The 16,418-nt window shown below is 36.8% G+C and overlaps 1 protein-coding gene across 2 annotated transcripts; it reads right to left on the bottom strand.

The window, feature by feature from the left end:
• Nucleotides 1-4,302: 4,302 nt before the first annotated feature.
• On the bottom strand, nt 4,303-15,518 carry ddx52 (DEAD (Asp-Glu-Ala-Asp) box polypeptide 52). Of its 2 annotated transcripts, none has more exons than XM_066646376.1 (15): nt 15,404-15,518; nt 13,229-13,445; nt 12,915-13,063; nt 11,936-12,121; nt 11,647-11,790; nt 9,997-10,108; nt 9,841-9,913; nt 8,119-8,322; nt 7,230-7,320; nt 6,470-6,592; nt 5,765-5,915; nt 5,581-5,656; nt 4,924-4,995; nt 4,600-4,698; nt 4,303-4,447 (listed from the first exon to the last, which is right to left on the bottom strand). In XM_066646376.1, exons 3-15 carry the CDS (start codon nt 13,029-13,031, stop codon nt 4,390-4,392), a joined length of 1,506 nt encoding a protein of 501 aa, XP_066502473.1. In that variant the 5' UTR covers nt 13,032-13,063; nt 13,229-13,445; nt 15,404-15,518; the 3' UTR covers nt 4,303-4,389. The 2 variants fall into 2 exon arrangements, with proteins under 2 accessions (XP_066502473.1, XP_066502471.1); XM_066646374.1 differs by lacking the exon at nt 15,404-15,518 and adding an exon at nt 14,471-14,605.
• Between the last annotated feature and the right edge of the window lie 900 nt (nt 15,519-16,418).

Here is a 16,418-nt window from a genome sequence, read left to right as displayed (position 1 = left end):
GCAATCTGTGGTGGTGTCTGCTCCATCAGGACAAAGCTGCAGTGGTAACAAATCTGAATAAGCTCCATATTCCCCAGGTTCTTATTCTGTTCCGTTCCGTTCCACCTTAAATTGTGCTTTAATTTAAACAGGTAATGTTGCTCCCTTGATCACCACCTTAATGTGGTGGAGGGATTTGCTCCTCGGCACATGCATGATGGTCAGACTTTTACTCATGGGGTCCTGCCAGGCTCAGCCCGAAGGAGCAACATGGGTCCACTCTCTGCCCAGGGTGAGAGGCTTAAAGCAGGTGTGGGCTTACTCATAGCCCCCCGGCTTAGCGTCTGTACATTGGGGTTTACCCTAGTGGACGAGAGGGTAATTTCCCTGCGCCTTTAGGTTGGGGAAAGGGCTCTGATGATTGTTTGCGCTTATGCACCGAACAGCAGTTCAGAGTACCTGGCCTTGGGGACCCTAGAGGGGGTGTTGGAAAGTGCTCTTTCTGGGGACTCCATTCCCATCACATGGGCAATGACAGTGTGACCTGAAGGGACATGAGAGGGAGGAACGGCCCCGCTGATCTGAACCCGAGTGTTGTTTAGTTATGATGGATGTTGTGGGGCTGTCCTAGCTGACACGTCTTTGCAACTTTGTGTGGACATCGGGGGCTGTGCCTCTGGACTGGCAGACTGGGGTGGTGGTTGCCCTTTTTAAAAAGGGGGATCGGAGTGTGTGTTCCAATTATAGGGAACCTCAGCCTCCCCGGTAAGGTCTATGCAGGGGTATTGGAGAAGAGAGCCTGACTAATAGTTGAATCTCAGATCCAGGAGGAACAATGCAGATTCTCCTCCGGTCATGGAACACAGGCCCAGCTCTTTACCCTCCCTAGGGTCCTGGAGGGTACATGGGAGTATGCTCAACCAGTCTACTTGTGTTTTGTAGATCTGTAGAAGGCATTCGACCATGTCCCTCAGGTTATTCGGGGGGGGATGCTCTGGGAGTATGGGGTACTCGGCTCTTTGTTACGAGCTATCCAGTCCACCTATCGTAATCAAGCAGGAGTCTGGTTTGTGTGGGTGGCAGTAAGTCCAACTGGTTTCCAGTTGGAGTTGGACTCCATCAAGGCTGCCCATTGTCATTGGTTCTGTTCATAATTTTTATGGACAGAATTTCTTAGCGTAGCCAAGTGGCGGAAGCTGTCCGGTTCATTGGTCTCAGGATCCCATGTCTGCTTTATGTGGATGATGTGGTCTTGTTGGCTTCATCAAACCGGGCCCTCCAGCTGGACCAGTTTGCAGCCAAGTGTGAAGCGGCAGGGATGAGAATCAGCACCTTCAAATCTAAGTCCATGGTATTCAGCCAGAAAAGGATGGAGTCCTCTCTCCCTGTTGGAAGTGAGATCCTGCCTCAAGTGGAGGAGTTCAAATACCTCTGGGTCTTGTTCATGAGTGTGGGAAAGATGGAGCGGGAGATTGACAGGCGGATTGCTGCAGCGTCAGCAGTAATGTGGACTCTGTACCGGTCTGTTGTGGTAAAGAGAGAGCTGAGCAGAAAAGCAAAGCTCTCGATTTACCATTCAATCTACATCCCAACCCTCACCATGAGCTTTGGGTAGAGGCCTAAAGAATGAGATTGTGGGTACAAGTGGCTGAAATGAGTTTTCTCCGCAGGGTGTCTGAAGTCTCCCTTAGAGACAAGGTTAAGAGAGATTCGGAGTGGAGCCGCTGCTTCTCCACATCGAGAGGAGCCAGTTGAGGTGGTTCAGAAGGCACAAAGGTGACAGAGTTTATAGCTAATTTACTACGATACCAAAAGGTACCAAATGTTGTCTAAAAGAGCTCACTATAAAGAACTTTGTCACTAAAGTCAATGATTTACACTGAATATTGCACATAATGTGAGTGTTCAGTGATAGTTCTCATTGTCAACACTCAGTAAGGTCCTCCACCTTCATTGCTATGCTGTCAGTTGTTAGACCACGCCCCTCTCTGCTGATATCCCGCCTGCCATGCGAGAAAAGGGTCAGAAGTCTGAAACTGAAAAAAGAATCTGAAAGTGAGAATAAGATGTGACCAAAGAAAAGATATGAAATTAAAAAAAAAAAAAAGATTTCAATCTGAAAACATAAAATCTGCAATTGAAAAATAAGACTTCAAATATCAAAATGTATAGGAAAGTGAAAATTGAAAATAATTATTAAAAAAAATTTAATAATTGAATCTAAATTCTATTTAAATTGAAAAAAAAAAATCATCCTACACTTATTTTAATTTTGAATACGTTGTTGTATTTTTCAAAGTTCAATCTCAAGATCTGACCTTTCAATTTCAGATTTTTTTTTTCAAATGAACAAAAGTTTTGACCCTAATATAGCTCCATACTTAAAGCTGTTAACATGTAGAATTTGTGCATCCAGTGAAAACTATTGATCTATCCACACTAAGCCATAAACCTGTCTGTGATGTGCATCTCAAAACCAACTTACTATTTGTAAAGGAGTATTCCATGAATTTGTCCACATTTTTTTTATTCCAGTCACTAGGATGAACCCTCGCAATAATTCATTGTTCTGTCCACCGTGGTGGTCACCTGACCCGACAAAATTTTGGAAATCACCACACACACACACACGACTGTTTTTAGTTATTTAACAAATAAACAAATTAGTGATACGACAAAATAATTGTTTAATAGCTGTACATTCTGGCTTCTTGAAACTTACCTCTAATTAAATTGTGTTTGTTACATTTACAATTTGATTTTCATTTCTTTGTTTTGTGGGATTTAACCCAGTTCAGAAAACTGCTATATAATGCTGAAACAAAGTGTTTCACATTAATCTCTTTAATATATAAACATATATAAAAGTTAAATCTTAATGACTTAAGGTGAATAAAATTGTAAAATTCCGTTCTTGAAGGAAATGTCAGAAAAATAAAACAAATCATGAAAAATATTTATTTATGGAAAATAAATAAATATTTAATATAGTTTATTCCAGCAACTAAAAGCAAAGGAGAAAATGCAATTTTTTTAGGTGATGGATATGTATTCTGTTTAAATGGAGAGTAAATGGTGGGTCTGAGCATTTGTTATAATTCGCTGTCCAACACCATTCAGTAACACAGAAGTAATAACTAGCAATAAAAACAACTTAACATAATATATTTTTTAAACTGTGTCTACAGTAACACATGAAGCCTTAAAACAGCAAGCATAGAACTCAACGGTCAATTTATGTAGATTATGATTTTTAACGAATAATGCATTTACTCTATGCCACATGGCCCAAGGCCTTAGGTAAATACGAGCCTTTGTCAACATATTTCCATGTAACCATCAGCTATTACACAATGAAATTACAACAAATCCTCAGCTATTGTTATCTAGCATTTAAATAAATGGCAGATAAATACATTCTAGATTTCTTTTAAAATTCCTTTATAGACAATCATGAAAATGCTATCCTAAACAATAGCATTTGTTGACGGTCACTATAACAAAGATAGGATATCACTCAAAATATTTTACCGACTACAGATTTGGTGTGAACTTTACACCAAATAGGCATTTTGTGAAACACTTGACAATGCAATACCTAGAATAATAAAACTAAAATAACAGTTTTACAGATGACCTACCATCGCACACAGAATTTTAGTCCAAACAACAACGGAAGTGCAGATTTTAGAGTAGCGCCACCTTCCTGGCCCCCCAAAAACTTTTTTTTTTTTTTTCACAAAAAAATTTCTTGGAGTTTTAAAGGCAGTTTTTTTTTAACCTCTGAATAATTTCCTTCCGATTTGACAGGAAAACACAATCCAAGGCTGGACTGGTCCAAATGTGAAAACTGAGATATCTGCAAGCATTTGAACAAATATAACCCATGACTTCTGCCATAATATCACAACTAATCAATAATCAACTAGGTCAGAAAAAAATGTAACTTCGTACTCAACTTTTGGCCAAACAGATCCTTGTTCCGCCTTGAAGTGAGACAGCAAACATCCAGATATTCTTAGACGAGATAGACAAAAATGCCATGGATCTGACAACCCATACATTTAATAAACTCGAAACCCCAAAAATGTAAAGCTCCAAAAAGAATGATATGATCCATGACTTTTAAATTGTTAAAAGTTGCTCAGAGAGATGTTACATCTTTTGAAGTTCAGCCACACTGAAAAAAAACCTCACACTGTTTTTGCATACACACCATAAAACCACAAGTAACTATAGCAACTAGGAAGTGTAAACAGGTTGAGTCTAATTTAACACATGTATAAGCAGTAGGCACCAAAACAGACAAAGACAATAAATAAACTATTTAAATTTATTTATTTAACTATTAGAAACAGAAGAAAAAGAATTCAAAATTTTTTTACAACACCCTATAAACCAGCTCAAATCTCAGCTGCCTGTACTTTCATCTGGATTTTCTCCACTGGGTTTTACATTTCCTTTTTTTCTGAAAAACAAAGAATATAAAATAATTTTCAAAAGTGTAAACCAAATTTTACATCTGATTGAAGAGGCTTAACTTCACATTTGAAAACTTACAGGACAGTTAAATCATGGTTCATACAGAAACTTTTCAATTAGTAAAACTGAGAGCTCTACCTCTTTCCTTTGCCTGGTTTCTTTTTCATGAAAAAGCGAGGCGTTGTACGAATTGTGGATCTTTTGGGTGGTTTCTTCTCAAGTTGTCGTTTCACTTTGCTGTGTGGGTAAAAATTATGTTAAATCACTGAAACTTCAAAAATTGTACTCTTAATGTTCACTTACTTTAAAAAAATATTTATGATAAGTTTTTTTGGCATTAAAAATAAGCAAATTAGACAGAAAAGTGCAGGGAAAACAGAAGATGCAGCAAAAAACACATGAGAAAACAACAGAATAGGGACTGGCATGATCACTACCTCCAAAAGACATCACTAAACATACCTCTTTAATTTTTTGAATCCAATCATGTAATCAGGCACAGGACATCCAGCTTGTTTAATTACTGTGGCAATGCTAAAGATAAAATACAATATAGATGAGGAAGGGCAACAAAATTCCCCATGCATGACGTGTTAACAGCATTGATTGTGAGAAGAATTTCTGCAGTAGAGTGGTTAAGAGTACCCAACTCCACTGTCATGAGGATTGTACCAATAAATCATTTCCACATTAGTATTACACGTAATACAGGTTTGCATGGCCCCATAATCAGTTTTCAGAGGGTGGCACTAATTAGTGAAGGAATCATATGGCATGACAGTTGTGAATAAACTCCAGTCAATGCAGAACTCCAGTCTCCTGACTCTTCCTGCCGAATTTCTAACAGAGTTGCAGTATAGAACCTTTTATTTAACACATTTTTCAGACAACTTCAAAACTTATGTAAACCAGATACACCCTGTTAATGTTATCAATCTTTCAACAGCTTTTTTTTTTACCTTCACCTTTACCTTCATTAATTTACAACATATTTCAACAAATATAAGGTATTTAAATATAAGGTAGCCAGGACTGCTTGTCAATGAATTGAACTGAATTGAACTATTGCACTGAAGAAGGTAAGGACACATATTATGCTAAACTGAATCATACTGATACCTGCGCAGGAGAGGTTTGTCAGCTTCTGTGAAAAATGTCACGGCTTTCCCCTTATGACCAGCTCTTCCTGTGCGGCCTACACAAGGGGTTGGTCAGAGAAGAAAAGTTATACACAGTGAACTAAATTTCTTATACGCTATAGCTTATTAAAAGCTTATTAAATAAAGGGTTGTTATGGACTGACCTATCCGGTGGATGTACTCCACAGCGCTGGTAGGAAAGTCATAGTTGACAACCAAGTTAACACCTTTGAAGTCAATGCCTCGGGCCATTAGAGCAGTGCAGATCAGCACCCAGATCTTACCAGAGCGGAAACTGTTCACTACATTATCCCTCTGCCCACAGAGAGAAAGAGTGCATAAGACATATCAAAGGCAGATTTGTTTTTCATATATTTCATATACAGAAACCTGTCCAATGCTTTAAATGTGGTAAAGGGTATCATTACTGTATAAGGTCAAGATATTTAAATTCTGAGAAAACAGAGGTGTATTTAGAAGTAGATTTAAAAAAAATTTTGTATGCCCAAAAATGAAATAAACATTGTTTTTCATCATCTGTTTAAATATTGTCATCCACAGACGAATGGAAACCAAATGTAGGTTTCCGTTTTTTCAGTGTGGAGCAAAAACTATACTGTGACTTGATACAAATAATCATATTGTTACTATATAACCATTTATAACAACATTGTAACTATATCTTACAACATACTTATCTGTTCAATTTATTAAATGGAGCTCAGCTTGGTACAAAAAAAAACAAAATGATTGCCATCTACAGTAACTCTTGCCAAAATAAGGCAAAATGCCTCTTTTTAAAACAGTTCCATCTACTAAGAAACAAAGAATGCAGCAAATACGAAAATCGTTCTTTTCTTGTTACAAACCTGCTGTTGTGTACGGTCAGCATGGATTACATCCACATTGATGCCTTCATACACTAATTCGTGGAACAACTCCCGGGCACGCTCAATGGACTGTACAAAAACCAGCACGGGTGGCATAAAACCCTGCAAAACAGAAAGATTGGAACCCAGAATACATATATAAGCTAAATGAACAGAGATCTTTGTCGGACAGGAAGGTTTTTTCATTGCCCTTGTTTTGTGCATGAGGCTCTGTCTTACTGTAGCAATGGAGTCTTCTTCCCTATGCACATATTTTTCTAGAACCTCACTGCATGGTGTAGCATATTTCTCATCACAACAAAACCATAAGAAAAATCACAAAAACATTATTCTTCCCCCTGCAAACTTTACATCTGACACCATGCACTTGAGCAAATACTGTTCTAATTCATCTGACCAACACAGACTTGTCTGTCAGACTGAAAGATAGTGAAGCACAATTTATAATTTCAAAGCATGTTTCCAGTTCCAGAGTCCACTGGCAGTGTATATTATACTACTCCAGTTGATGCTTGGTGTTGTGTGTGATGATCTTAGGCCTGTGTTTGGTGTTTTAGCTTCCAGAGGATGCTGCTATTGAAGACAGGATATTTACATGCAACAGCTAACTTATAAATGCTTTTGTGGTTTACCACTTCCTGGCTTAGTTAATTTACATATCATTTATATTAGTTTCTGTTTCCACACAATTTAATGAATACTCCTACCCTAGATTTTTATAAATAACCATATAACCAACCTTTTTAATCAGATCCCTCATGGCAAGCAATTTGCCATTTTCTGCTCCAACAAACAGAAGCTCCTGCTCTACTGTCTCTGCTGCAGTATTCCTAAAGACAGAAACATTGCAGTTAAAGAAACTGAATGAAGAATGTATCTAAAAACAAATTGAACATAAAAAGTGAGCACTGAGAAATGTCTGATTAAATATGGTTAAAACAGTGGCAAATAAGGGAGAGACCCAAATGAAAGTAACTAAAACCCAATGTTTCTGCTTTTTGCATCTAATTTTTGGCACCTAACGTTTGAAGTAAATAAAGGCTCATTCTCAGCAGGGGCTGAAACTAGTTGTTCTGAACAGGGCTGTTTAGACTGGGTAAGAAAATGCTGTGGTGTTTGTTTCTTGTATTATTTTGACCAAAGTATGTCAAAAATGCATTAAGACCCTAGAGAACTGTGTTAACTTGAGGAAGAGGGATATATCCAAATATGTCCAATTAAGAGTTTCATAAAACATATGGGATCACAGGTTACGTAAAATGATACAAAAATATTAGGTTTCTGCATTTTAGGCCCATAACGATGAACACTATAGAGCATTGAAATGAAATTAAAATCAACTTAATATTATCTTTCTAAATGATTGTGCGCAGTATTTAATTATTATAATGCAGGAAAGGGTTTTCATTATTAAAGTAAATGAAAGGCCAACATCCATAATGAAGAACTGATAAACTACTTGTTGTAGTCCAAGCTACAATAAAACATAATACTTTGATTAAACCAGGTTATTCCTGATGATAAAAAAATTTACTAATTAATATAAACAATCAAATGAACACAGTACATGAGAGAGGAAAAATTCAAGTGTTCCTTTCAGTGCAAGTTTAAAAACATATCTTAAATACCTGGGCCCAATGTTAACAGAGACAAGGTTGTCTAGATTAAGTTTGCACCACTGTTCCACTTCGGTGGTGAAGGTGGCACTGAAGAAAGCACGGCAGATCTTAGGAGAGGAGCAGGCCAAGAAGATGGTGGCCAGCTGATCCCGGAAGCCAGTTTTACCATCCTCAAAAAGTTTATCAGACTCGTCCACCACCAGCCACTCCACACTGTGAAAGCAAGATCAAAAGGATGAAGTAACTTTTAAATTAGGGCCAATACACTTAATTACTACCCAATAATTATTAACCAATCATTACTCAGTCTAACAAAAAATGCTGAATTTGAAATTATGAATCTGTGAATTTAAAATGAAATTGTGAAAATAGTTCACAAATTGATTTACAGGTCATTTTAGAGCTGCCGCCACTAGGGGGAGGTAAATGTTATTCATTGGTTGGCAGCCTAGAGGAATCATCTTAACCAGTTAGTCTGTGTATCTCTCACCTACAGTCCTGTTAAGCACCAGAGATTATGGGATTTGAAAAGTGTGTATTTGCTTGGGGTAAGAAAAAAAAAAAAAACGCCCAACATTAGAATCAAACTAAATAACCTTATTCCAGTAAGTGTGATATTCTGTGTGTGAATGTGCTGGTTTAACTTTTTCCAAATCTCTCCTCGTGGCAGTCCATATTATTTAAGGTTATCATCCAATACCTAGTTTTCCTGATTAATAAATAATGATTTTAAATAATGTGGGCTGTTAATTTAACAAATTCATGCAATCAAGGAGAATCTGAACATTATCTTCAAACAGAATCTTCAAACTCACTCACACATACTACTTTACAGAAAAAATATCTAATAATATTATTTCCTATTTGATTTATTATCATTTATTTATTAATATTATTTTGTATTTGCTTAATACAAGCACCACACGTACTGAGAAGGCATTAGTTTAAATATATATAATTATCTTAGGTGCCTAAGACTTCTGCAGAGTACTGTATTTCAACTGAGTAATTCAGGATGCTCAGCATACTCTCTGTACTCAGTAATGAAAAACTGAGCTTGTGTTAATGTTGGTCATCTCTTAATAAATCATGTCTGTTCAATAAATAATGCATATCGGATTGGAAAATGTGGACACTTATCTATATTATATAAAATGGTGATCATGGTTTTGTTGTTTATTTAGTAGTTTTGCATTCGTGTTTTTTTGGCAACTATTATATATTATTGCTGTCCAATTTAAAAAATGCATCTCCCAAAATAGTAACTTTACAGGAGAAGGAAAGAACCTTCTTAAATTTAATGAAAGTGAATGTAAAGAGATATTATTCCAAGTAATATTGAAGCATTTCTATTGGTTCATTCATCAAGAAATTTTCACATGATGTGAAGGACAGCTGCTGTGTTCAAATGCAGATGTAGTAAACTAAAAATCTGCAAAAATGGAGATACCTGTTTTTAATTGGGCAGCAACATTACATATTTGCAACATAATAATGAATCAATCATAATTATGTTTACTGAAATCTTTTACAATTTCATCGCCCATTTTTCACATTCATAGTGTTCTTAATTTTTGAAACCTATTCAAGTTAAACTTTTACAGAGGTCGTATAACTGCAACTTCTCTCATTAACAACTGATATAATACAGCTAATATAAATTTCATGCATACTACAGACACCTAAATTTCTACAAACAACCCCCTAATATATTTAGATGATTAGACTCACTGGCTGAGATCAACAGCTGGTGGGTCCTGGTTGAGTAGGTAGATCAGCCTGTTAGGAGTAGTGACTAGTATATCTGTGAAGAAAATTTTTGATTTGTTACAAACAAAAATACAGCAAACATGCACTGACTTGAATCAATGCGGAATGGGGACTTACCAAACTTCTTTGCTGACTTAGGACCATATCTTCTGGCTGCATCCACTCCTTTGTTAATTATGTGAATTCTGAAGCCCACACCCTCAGAGAGTTTCAGAAGCTCTCTGTGTGTCTATAAACGTACGCAAACAAATTCAGTCAGCTTCACAGGTGTGTAGCAATCTTGATAACTGAAAGAGCCCAATTTCCAAAAAGCAGTCTTAACTTTCAATGGTAAGGCAAGTTTATTTATAGATCACCCCTCACAAAGAGCAATTCAAAGTGATTTACAGAAAAAATAATATTAATAGCAAGAATAAAAATCATAAAAGTCCATTAAAACAATTAAAATAGTGCAACAGAAGGAAATACATAAAAAGTAAAAGAAAATATGATAAAAATGATTAAAACAATTTAAAAATGATGCAATAAAAGAAAAGAAATAAAGAGCCGTTACAGAATAAAAAGTGCAGAGTATTTTAAACTGAGCTGTAAGTTGCTCAAACAGGAATGTTTTAAGTCTTGATTTAAAAGTGTCTAAATTTGGACTAATATTCTCAGTCAGCTGGTTCAATTTAAGAGCGGCATAGTAGCTAAACCCTGCTTCTCCATGTTTAGTTTTCACCTGAGGCAGGATTAACTGACTAGTTCCTAAAGATCTGAGATCGCTGCATGGCATATATCTCTAGCAGATCTGATAAACTAACTGGTCCTACACCATTAACACATTTATAGATCAGTAATAACACATTAAAGCCTATTCTGTAGCAGACTGCTATCCAGTGTAAAGATTTGAGAATGGGGGTGATGTGATCTCTTCTTTTGCTCCTAGTGAGAACTCTGGCAGCTGCATTTTGAATCAGCTGAAGCTGTTTAATGGTCTTTTTGGGAAGTCCATTACAGTAATCAATCCTGATAGAAATAAAAGCATGCATAAGTTTCTCCAGGTCTGGTTTAGTCCGAAAATCTCTAATCTTACAGATGTTCTTAAGATGGTAAAATGCTGATCTAGTAACCGCTTTGACATTACTACTAAAACAGAGATCTGAGTCCATTAATACACTGGTTGCAAGCCAATACTTTAGATTTGAGGGCTCTCAAGTCCAGATACACAGCCAATCTGTGTCTTTCATTGCTGTTCCCAAATAGAATAATTTCTGTTTTATCTTTATTCAGCTGCAAGCTGAAAGTTGTGTCCCATCCAGTTAATGATGTGTTCAAGGCACTTGCATAATTGAGTCAACTGGACCAGAGTCATTTAGGGGACAGGGCGATGTAAATCTGAGTATCATCTGCACAGCTGTGATGGGACAACCCATAGTTTTGTAGAATCCAGCCAAGAGGAAGCATGTATAAATTAAATAAAAATGGACCAAGAATAGAACCCTGGGGGACCCCACAGGTCACTGGCATGTTCTCCGATATATTATTTTCTATTTCTACAAAGAAGTTCCTGCCTTGCAGGTATGAACCACTTTAGGGCTGTTCCTGAGAGTCCAGACCAGTTTGTGAGTCTATCTATAAGAATCTTATGGTCAATGATATCAAAGGCAGCACTGAGGTCAAATAGTAGAGTGTTTAATGTAATCCTCTACTATATAATGCTGCATTTAACTACAAAGCCTCCAGGAAACCCAGCCCGGAACTGAAGCATGAGTGAAGAAAGCTTACCTGACTAGCTAACTCTCTGGTAGGAGCCACGATCAGGGCCCTAAAGCCTTTGTTGAGTGGTTTCCGGAGGTGGGTTAGCAAAGGCAAGCAGAAGGCCATGGTTTTCCCTGAGCCAGTGGGGGCACATGCTAGAACCTCTCGCCTCTAAATCATTCACACACACACACACACAAAATGTAATCTGTTAAACAAGTGTATATAAATAATTTTGAATTTTTTGTTTTTGTGATGTCACAAAATAATTACAATTTCATAGAAAAATAATCTAAAGTTAGAAACATTAACCTACATGCATCATGAGTGGAATGGCCTGCATTTGAATGGGCGTGGGGGTCTGGAAGTCTGCTGCTTTGATGTTCTGAATGATCCTGGAGTCCAGCTCATATTCCTTCTGAAGCTCTTCAAATGTGGTTAGAGGGTCTGGGATATCTGAGCCATGTACATTTATCCTGTTACTGTTCCTGATCTGATGTACCTGAAATAAGCATTCACACATATTCAGTACCAGAGGAAAAGTAAGACACATAAGACCAAGGGATGAAAATTAAGATCTTCAAGGTTTATGAACCTATTATGTAATTTATTAGCTAATTTAATAAAATTTTTCATCCACGTTATATGTGATAGTTTTATTATATGAAAATTTATGTTTATCAAAAAGTGATCTTTAACTGAATTTTACATGTTCATGTTTAGGTTAAAGGACTGGCGCCCCCTCCAGGGTGTATTCCTGCCTTGCGCCCAATGATTCCAGGTAGGCTCTGGACCCACCACGACCATGAACTGGATAAGCGGTTACAGATAATGAATGAATGTTTAGGTTAAAGGAACACTGTGTGAGAGACTTGTTTTCAAGACAGAATTATAAACGTGAATTAAAGTCTGCAATAGGTAGGGAGACAAAAACCCACTTCTTATATCTAGGTATATCTAGGGGTCTATAACCTAAATCACCATAAAATTACATTTTAAACTAAAGAAATGTTTAGATCTTCAAGACACTGTGTGCCACTATCAACTGAAATCAAAATTAATTATAACATGCTTAGAGACTCCTGCTTCTACACAACAATCATCAAAATTCTTCACTTGTTTCTGGTTAATTAGTTGAAATGAGAGGTTTCAAATTATTAATAATGCTTTACAAGCACAAAAACAGGTGGTACTGTCAGGTCACTTATCACTATATCACTATATAGTCCAATATTAAATTTACCTTTTAAATCATCTAAATCATGTGTTATAGAGAGAACCAGTGATATTTCTACCTTCTCAAGGTGAAGCTGTTTTAATCTCTTCAGTGAAGGTTTGTCTTTGGCTTTTGCCTCAGGACCTTTGACTGCCTTGTCTTGTGACGACATCCACTGAATTCCTCCCTTCTCCATGTCTCTCTCATTCTCCTCTTCTGACTCTTTCTCTGCATTTGTGGAAAAATGGAGTGAGCTAAAATCAGGCAAACATAAATCTATACCAGCAAGTCTTCCGCACAAGCTGGGAGTGTACATTTCACACATTTGTAAAGGGATGTGGGGAGTGAGGAGGAGGACCCAGAGTGAGCCCTATACAACTGTTCAGTTCTTACCCTCAGATTTCCTCTTCTTTGTTGGATTCTTTCTTTTTCTGCTTAGAGATGTGTCCTCATTGCCACGTTTTCGCTTTTCTGTGACAGCAACCTGTTCTTCCAAATCTTCCTCTTCACAGTCTTTATTGGATACAGCTGTCTCATCTTGAATATTTGTGCCAAAGAATCTAACTTCTTCCACAGAATTAGAAACCTCTTTGTTCCGAGACCTTCCTACCTATTGAACAGTGTGAGCAATAGAGAGAGAAAGACAGAAAGTAAAAGGATTGGACGGCATGAAGAATTACTATGATATAATCAGGTTCATGTAACTTTTTTTTTTTTTTGACAAAAGCTATGTTTATCCTGTGAATCAACTGACTTGGAGGATAAATAAAAAAAAAAAAAATAATAAAAAGAATCAAGCATTACATCCAAGTATAATGTTATGATTATAAACATGAAATATGGCATTATCTTGTCTGTATTAAACTAGAGTTTGTCTACATTATTTTAATTTCAATACATACACTTCTATCAAGGACTAATTATTAACTTAAACTTTTTGTACTAATTAAATCTATGACTACCATTCTCTAAAAATCACATAGTGCAGTTTCTGAAGTGCTGAGCACAGTAGCAACAAAATAGGCTTGGTCTTCCCCATTACAGGTCAGTGAAACCTCACAATGACTTTGAATTGTTTATTTTTTCGGTAAAAATATCATGTAGTGTTCTTTTAACTCAAAACAACTTTAACCTTTCGTTCAACCACCGTAGCGTTACTAAAAGTGTAACTAAAATGTAACTACTAACTTTATCAAACTGCTCTATTGTCAACTAACTACATTTTAAGCAAGGAACAAAAACACTGCAATACACTGTAATGAAAGCTCTTTGCATCAAAATCTCATTAACCCAAGCTAACTGCCTATAACCACTAGCATAGCTAGCAAACTATATGTGAAGCAAAAGACATAAGGAAACACTTTAAACAAAACACTTTAGAAACTAACGGTGGTGTTAGTCACGAGATATATTTTAAAGTCAGAGAGATAAAATAAAACAAACGAGAAATTAGTGTATGTCCACTCTATTCAAAATAATGTTTCCTAACTCAAGTGAGCTCCTGAGTGTTGTGTGTAGTGCAGCAGAATGAGGTTTGGACGCAGCCGATAACGTGAAAAAATGGAGACACGTAATAGCCTCGGCTCTCTCGTGCGCACGCACACACAGGCGTGAAATAGGAGACACAATCCTCACCTTAAACCTCTGCGCATCTTTCCCGAAACGTTTAAAATCAAACTTAGCTCCAGACCCGAGCTTCTTAAACAAGTCCACGGCGTCCATTGAAACACGAGGATGGAAAAGGAACGGCCTGACAAATCAATCCCAGAGCCAACCCGAAGATCGATTAGCTCGAAGATTGATTATTATATTCAGTGTTGTACCAACTGGTGTCCACGTGGTGTAGCTGTTACATCTAAAATCTGAAATTACAACTTCAGTATTTTGCATGCTTGATATTAGACGTGGTGAATAGATTAATGACTAATTATTCATTCATTCATTCATTATCTGTAAGCGCTGATCCAATTCAGGGTCGCGGTGGGTCCAGAGCCTACCTGGAATCATTGGGCGCAGATTAATGACTAATTAAAGTTTACTCATTTCTGTACAAAACTAGTTTTTTCGAAAAATATGCCAGTAAATCAGGAAAAAACACCAGCAAAAGCAGACTACAGAAAAATTTTGAACAAATCAGATATCACACCAGCAAAAGCAGGAACAATGGAAAGGAGAAGGTCATTATTGAAAATCACATTCTCAGTGCTGACTGTCTGAAAGACCACAGAACACTTTCTGCACGAAAATTATGTAAGAGGAGTAAACTGCCTGGCCACCAAAACTCTAATATTTTGTTGAACTGCATTTATTTTGTTTGTTTATTTATTTATTTATTTATTTATTTATTATTTTTTTATATTACAAAACACATTTACAGTTTCATTTTTTCAGCAACGAATTTCACTAAATGATTCCCAGGATCATTAATTCATTCATTTTTTGTAACTGCTTATCCAGTTTAGGGCGCAAGGCAGGAAAACACCATGGAGGGTGCACCAGTCCTTCACAGGGCGACACATTCTCACACATTCACACCCATGGACATTTTTGAGTCGCCATTCCACCTACCAACGTGTGTTTTTGGACCGTGGGAGGAAACCCACTGGGAGAACACACCAAACTCCTCAAAGACAGTCACCCGTGGGACTCTCACAGTACTGGACCCCACACTACAGCACCCCAAAATTTATGGAACGCCAAGAGGGTCAAAAAACGGCATCTAAAAGACACGTTTACTTCATAAAACGCCAAAAATACAGTGTTTCTCCCGACATGGAGCCATTAATTATGCCGTAAAAGTATAAATACAGCTGTTTTTTTACTCCTTTAAAATACCAAGGTTCAAAACGCCATAAAAAAACACAGTTTTGAACATCCAGGACGCCGTATTTTACACCATTCCAAAGCCAAACCCACGGCATTAAAAGTGGTGTTATAAAATAAGAAAATGAGCTCCACCTGCTGGGCGTGAAAGCCAATCCATTTGAACTCCATTCGTCCAATCACTGACTGAGAAGATCAGACCAACTCAGTTCACTACAGAGCTCAATCTTTCTGGATGGAGTTTTAAACAGTTTTAAAATACATTTTAAAGATTTATCTCTCCTATTATTTAACTTGCATTTTAGTATTTTGGACAGATATATAGTCTTGTTCTATTTGTTTTGTAGAGATTTAAGTACATTTCCTTTATGCTGTTTTTCATATATATATATTGCTTCTCTTTTAATTAACAGTAACTGGACATTGACTGGTGTATAGTGAGTGTAATAATAATAATAATAATAATAGTAATAATAATAGTTATAATAATAAGTTAGACTTATATAGAGAATTTCACATACCCAGGGATACTTTAAAATCAAGAGAAAAAGAAAGAATATAGAAGAATATTGTGACTGCTGAGGTCTACTTTCACTAAAGGAGAATATCTTACTCTGTCCGCTCCTCACAGCAAGAGTAATGTACATTACTGAAAGCCTGGTTAAGGACAGAAGAGAATGGCTTCCTGTTTTGGGTCTTGATTTCTCTCAGTTCTTCCTCTTGCTCTGAAGACGTCATTCCAATCACCCCACCGTGTTTG

Source organism: Hoplias malabaricus, chromosome 15 (genome assembly GCF_029633855.1).
Source record: "Hoplias malabaricus isolate fHopMal1 chromosome 15, fHopMal1.hap1, whole genome shotgun sequence".
In the NCBI taxonomy this organism is placed as follows: domain Eukaryota; kingdom Metazoa; phylum Chordata; class Actinopteri; order Characiformes; family Erythrinidae; genus Hoplias; species Hoplias malabaricus.
This window is presented reverse-complemented; position numbering and strand designations above follow the sequence as displayed.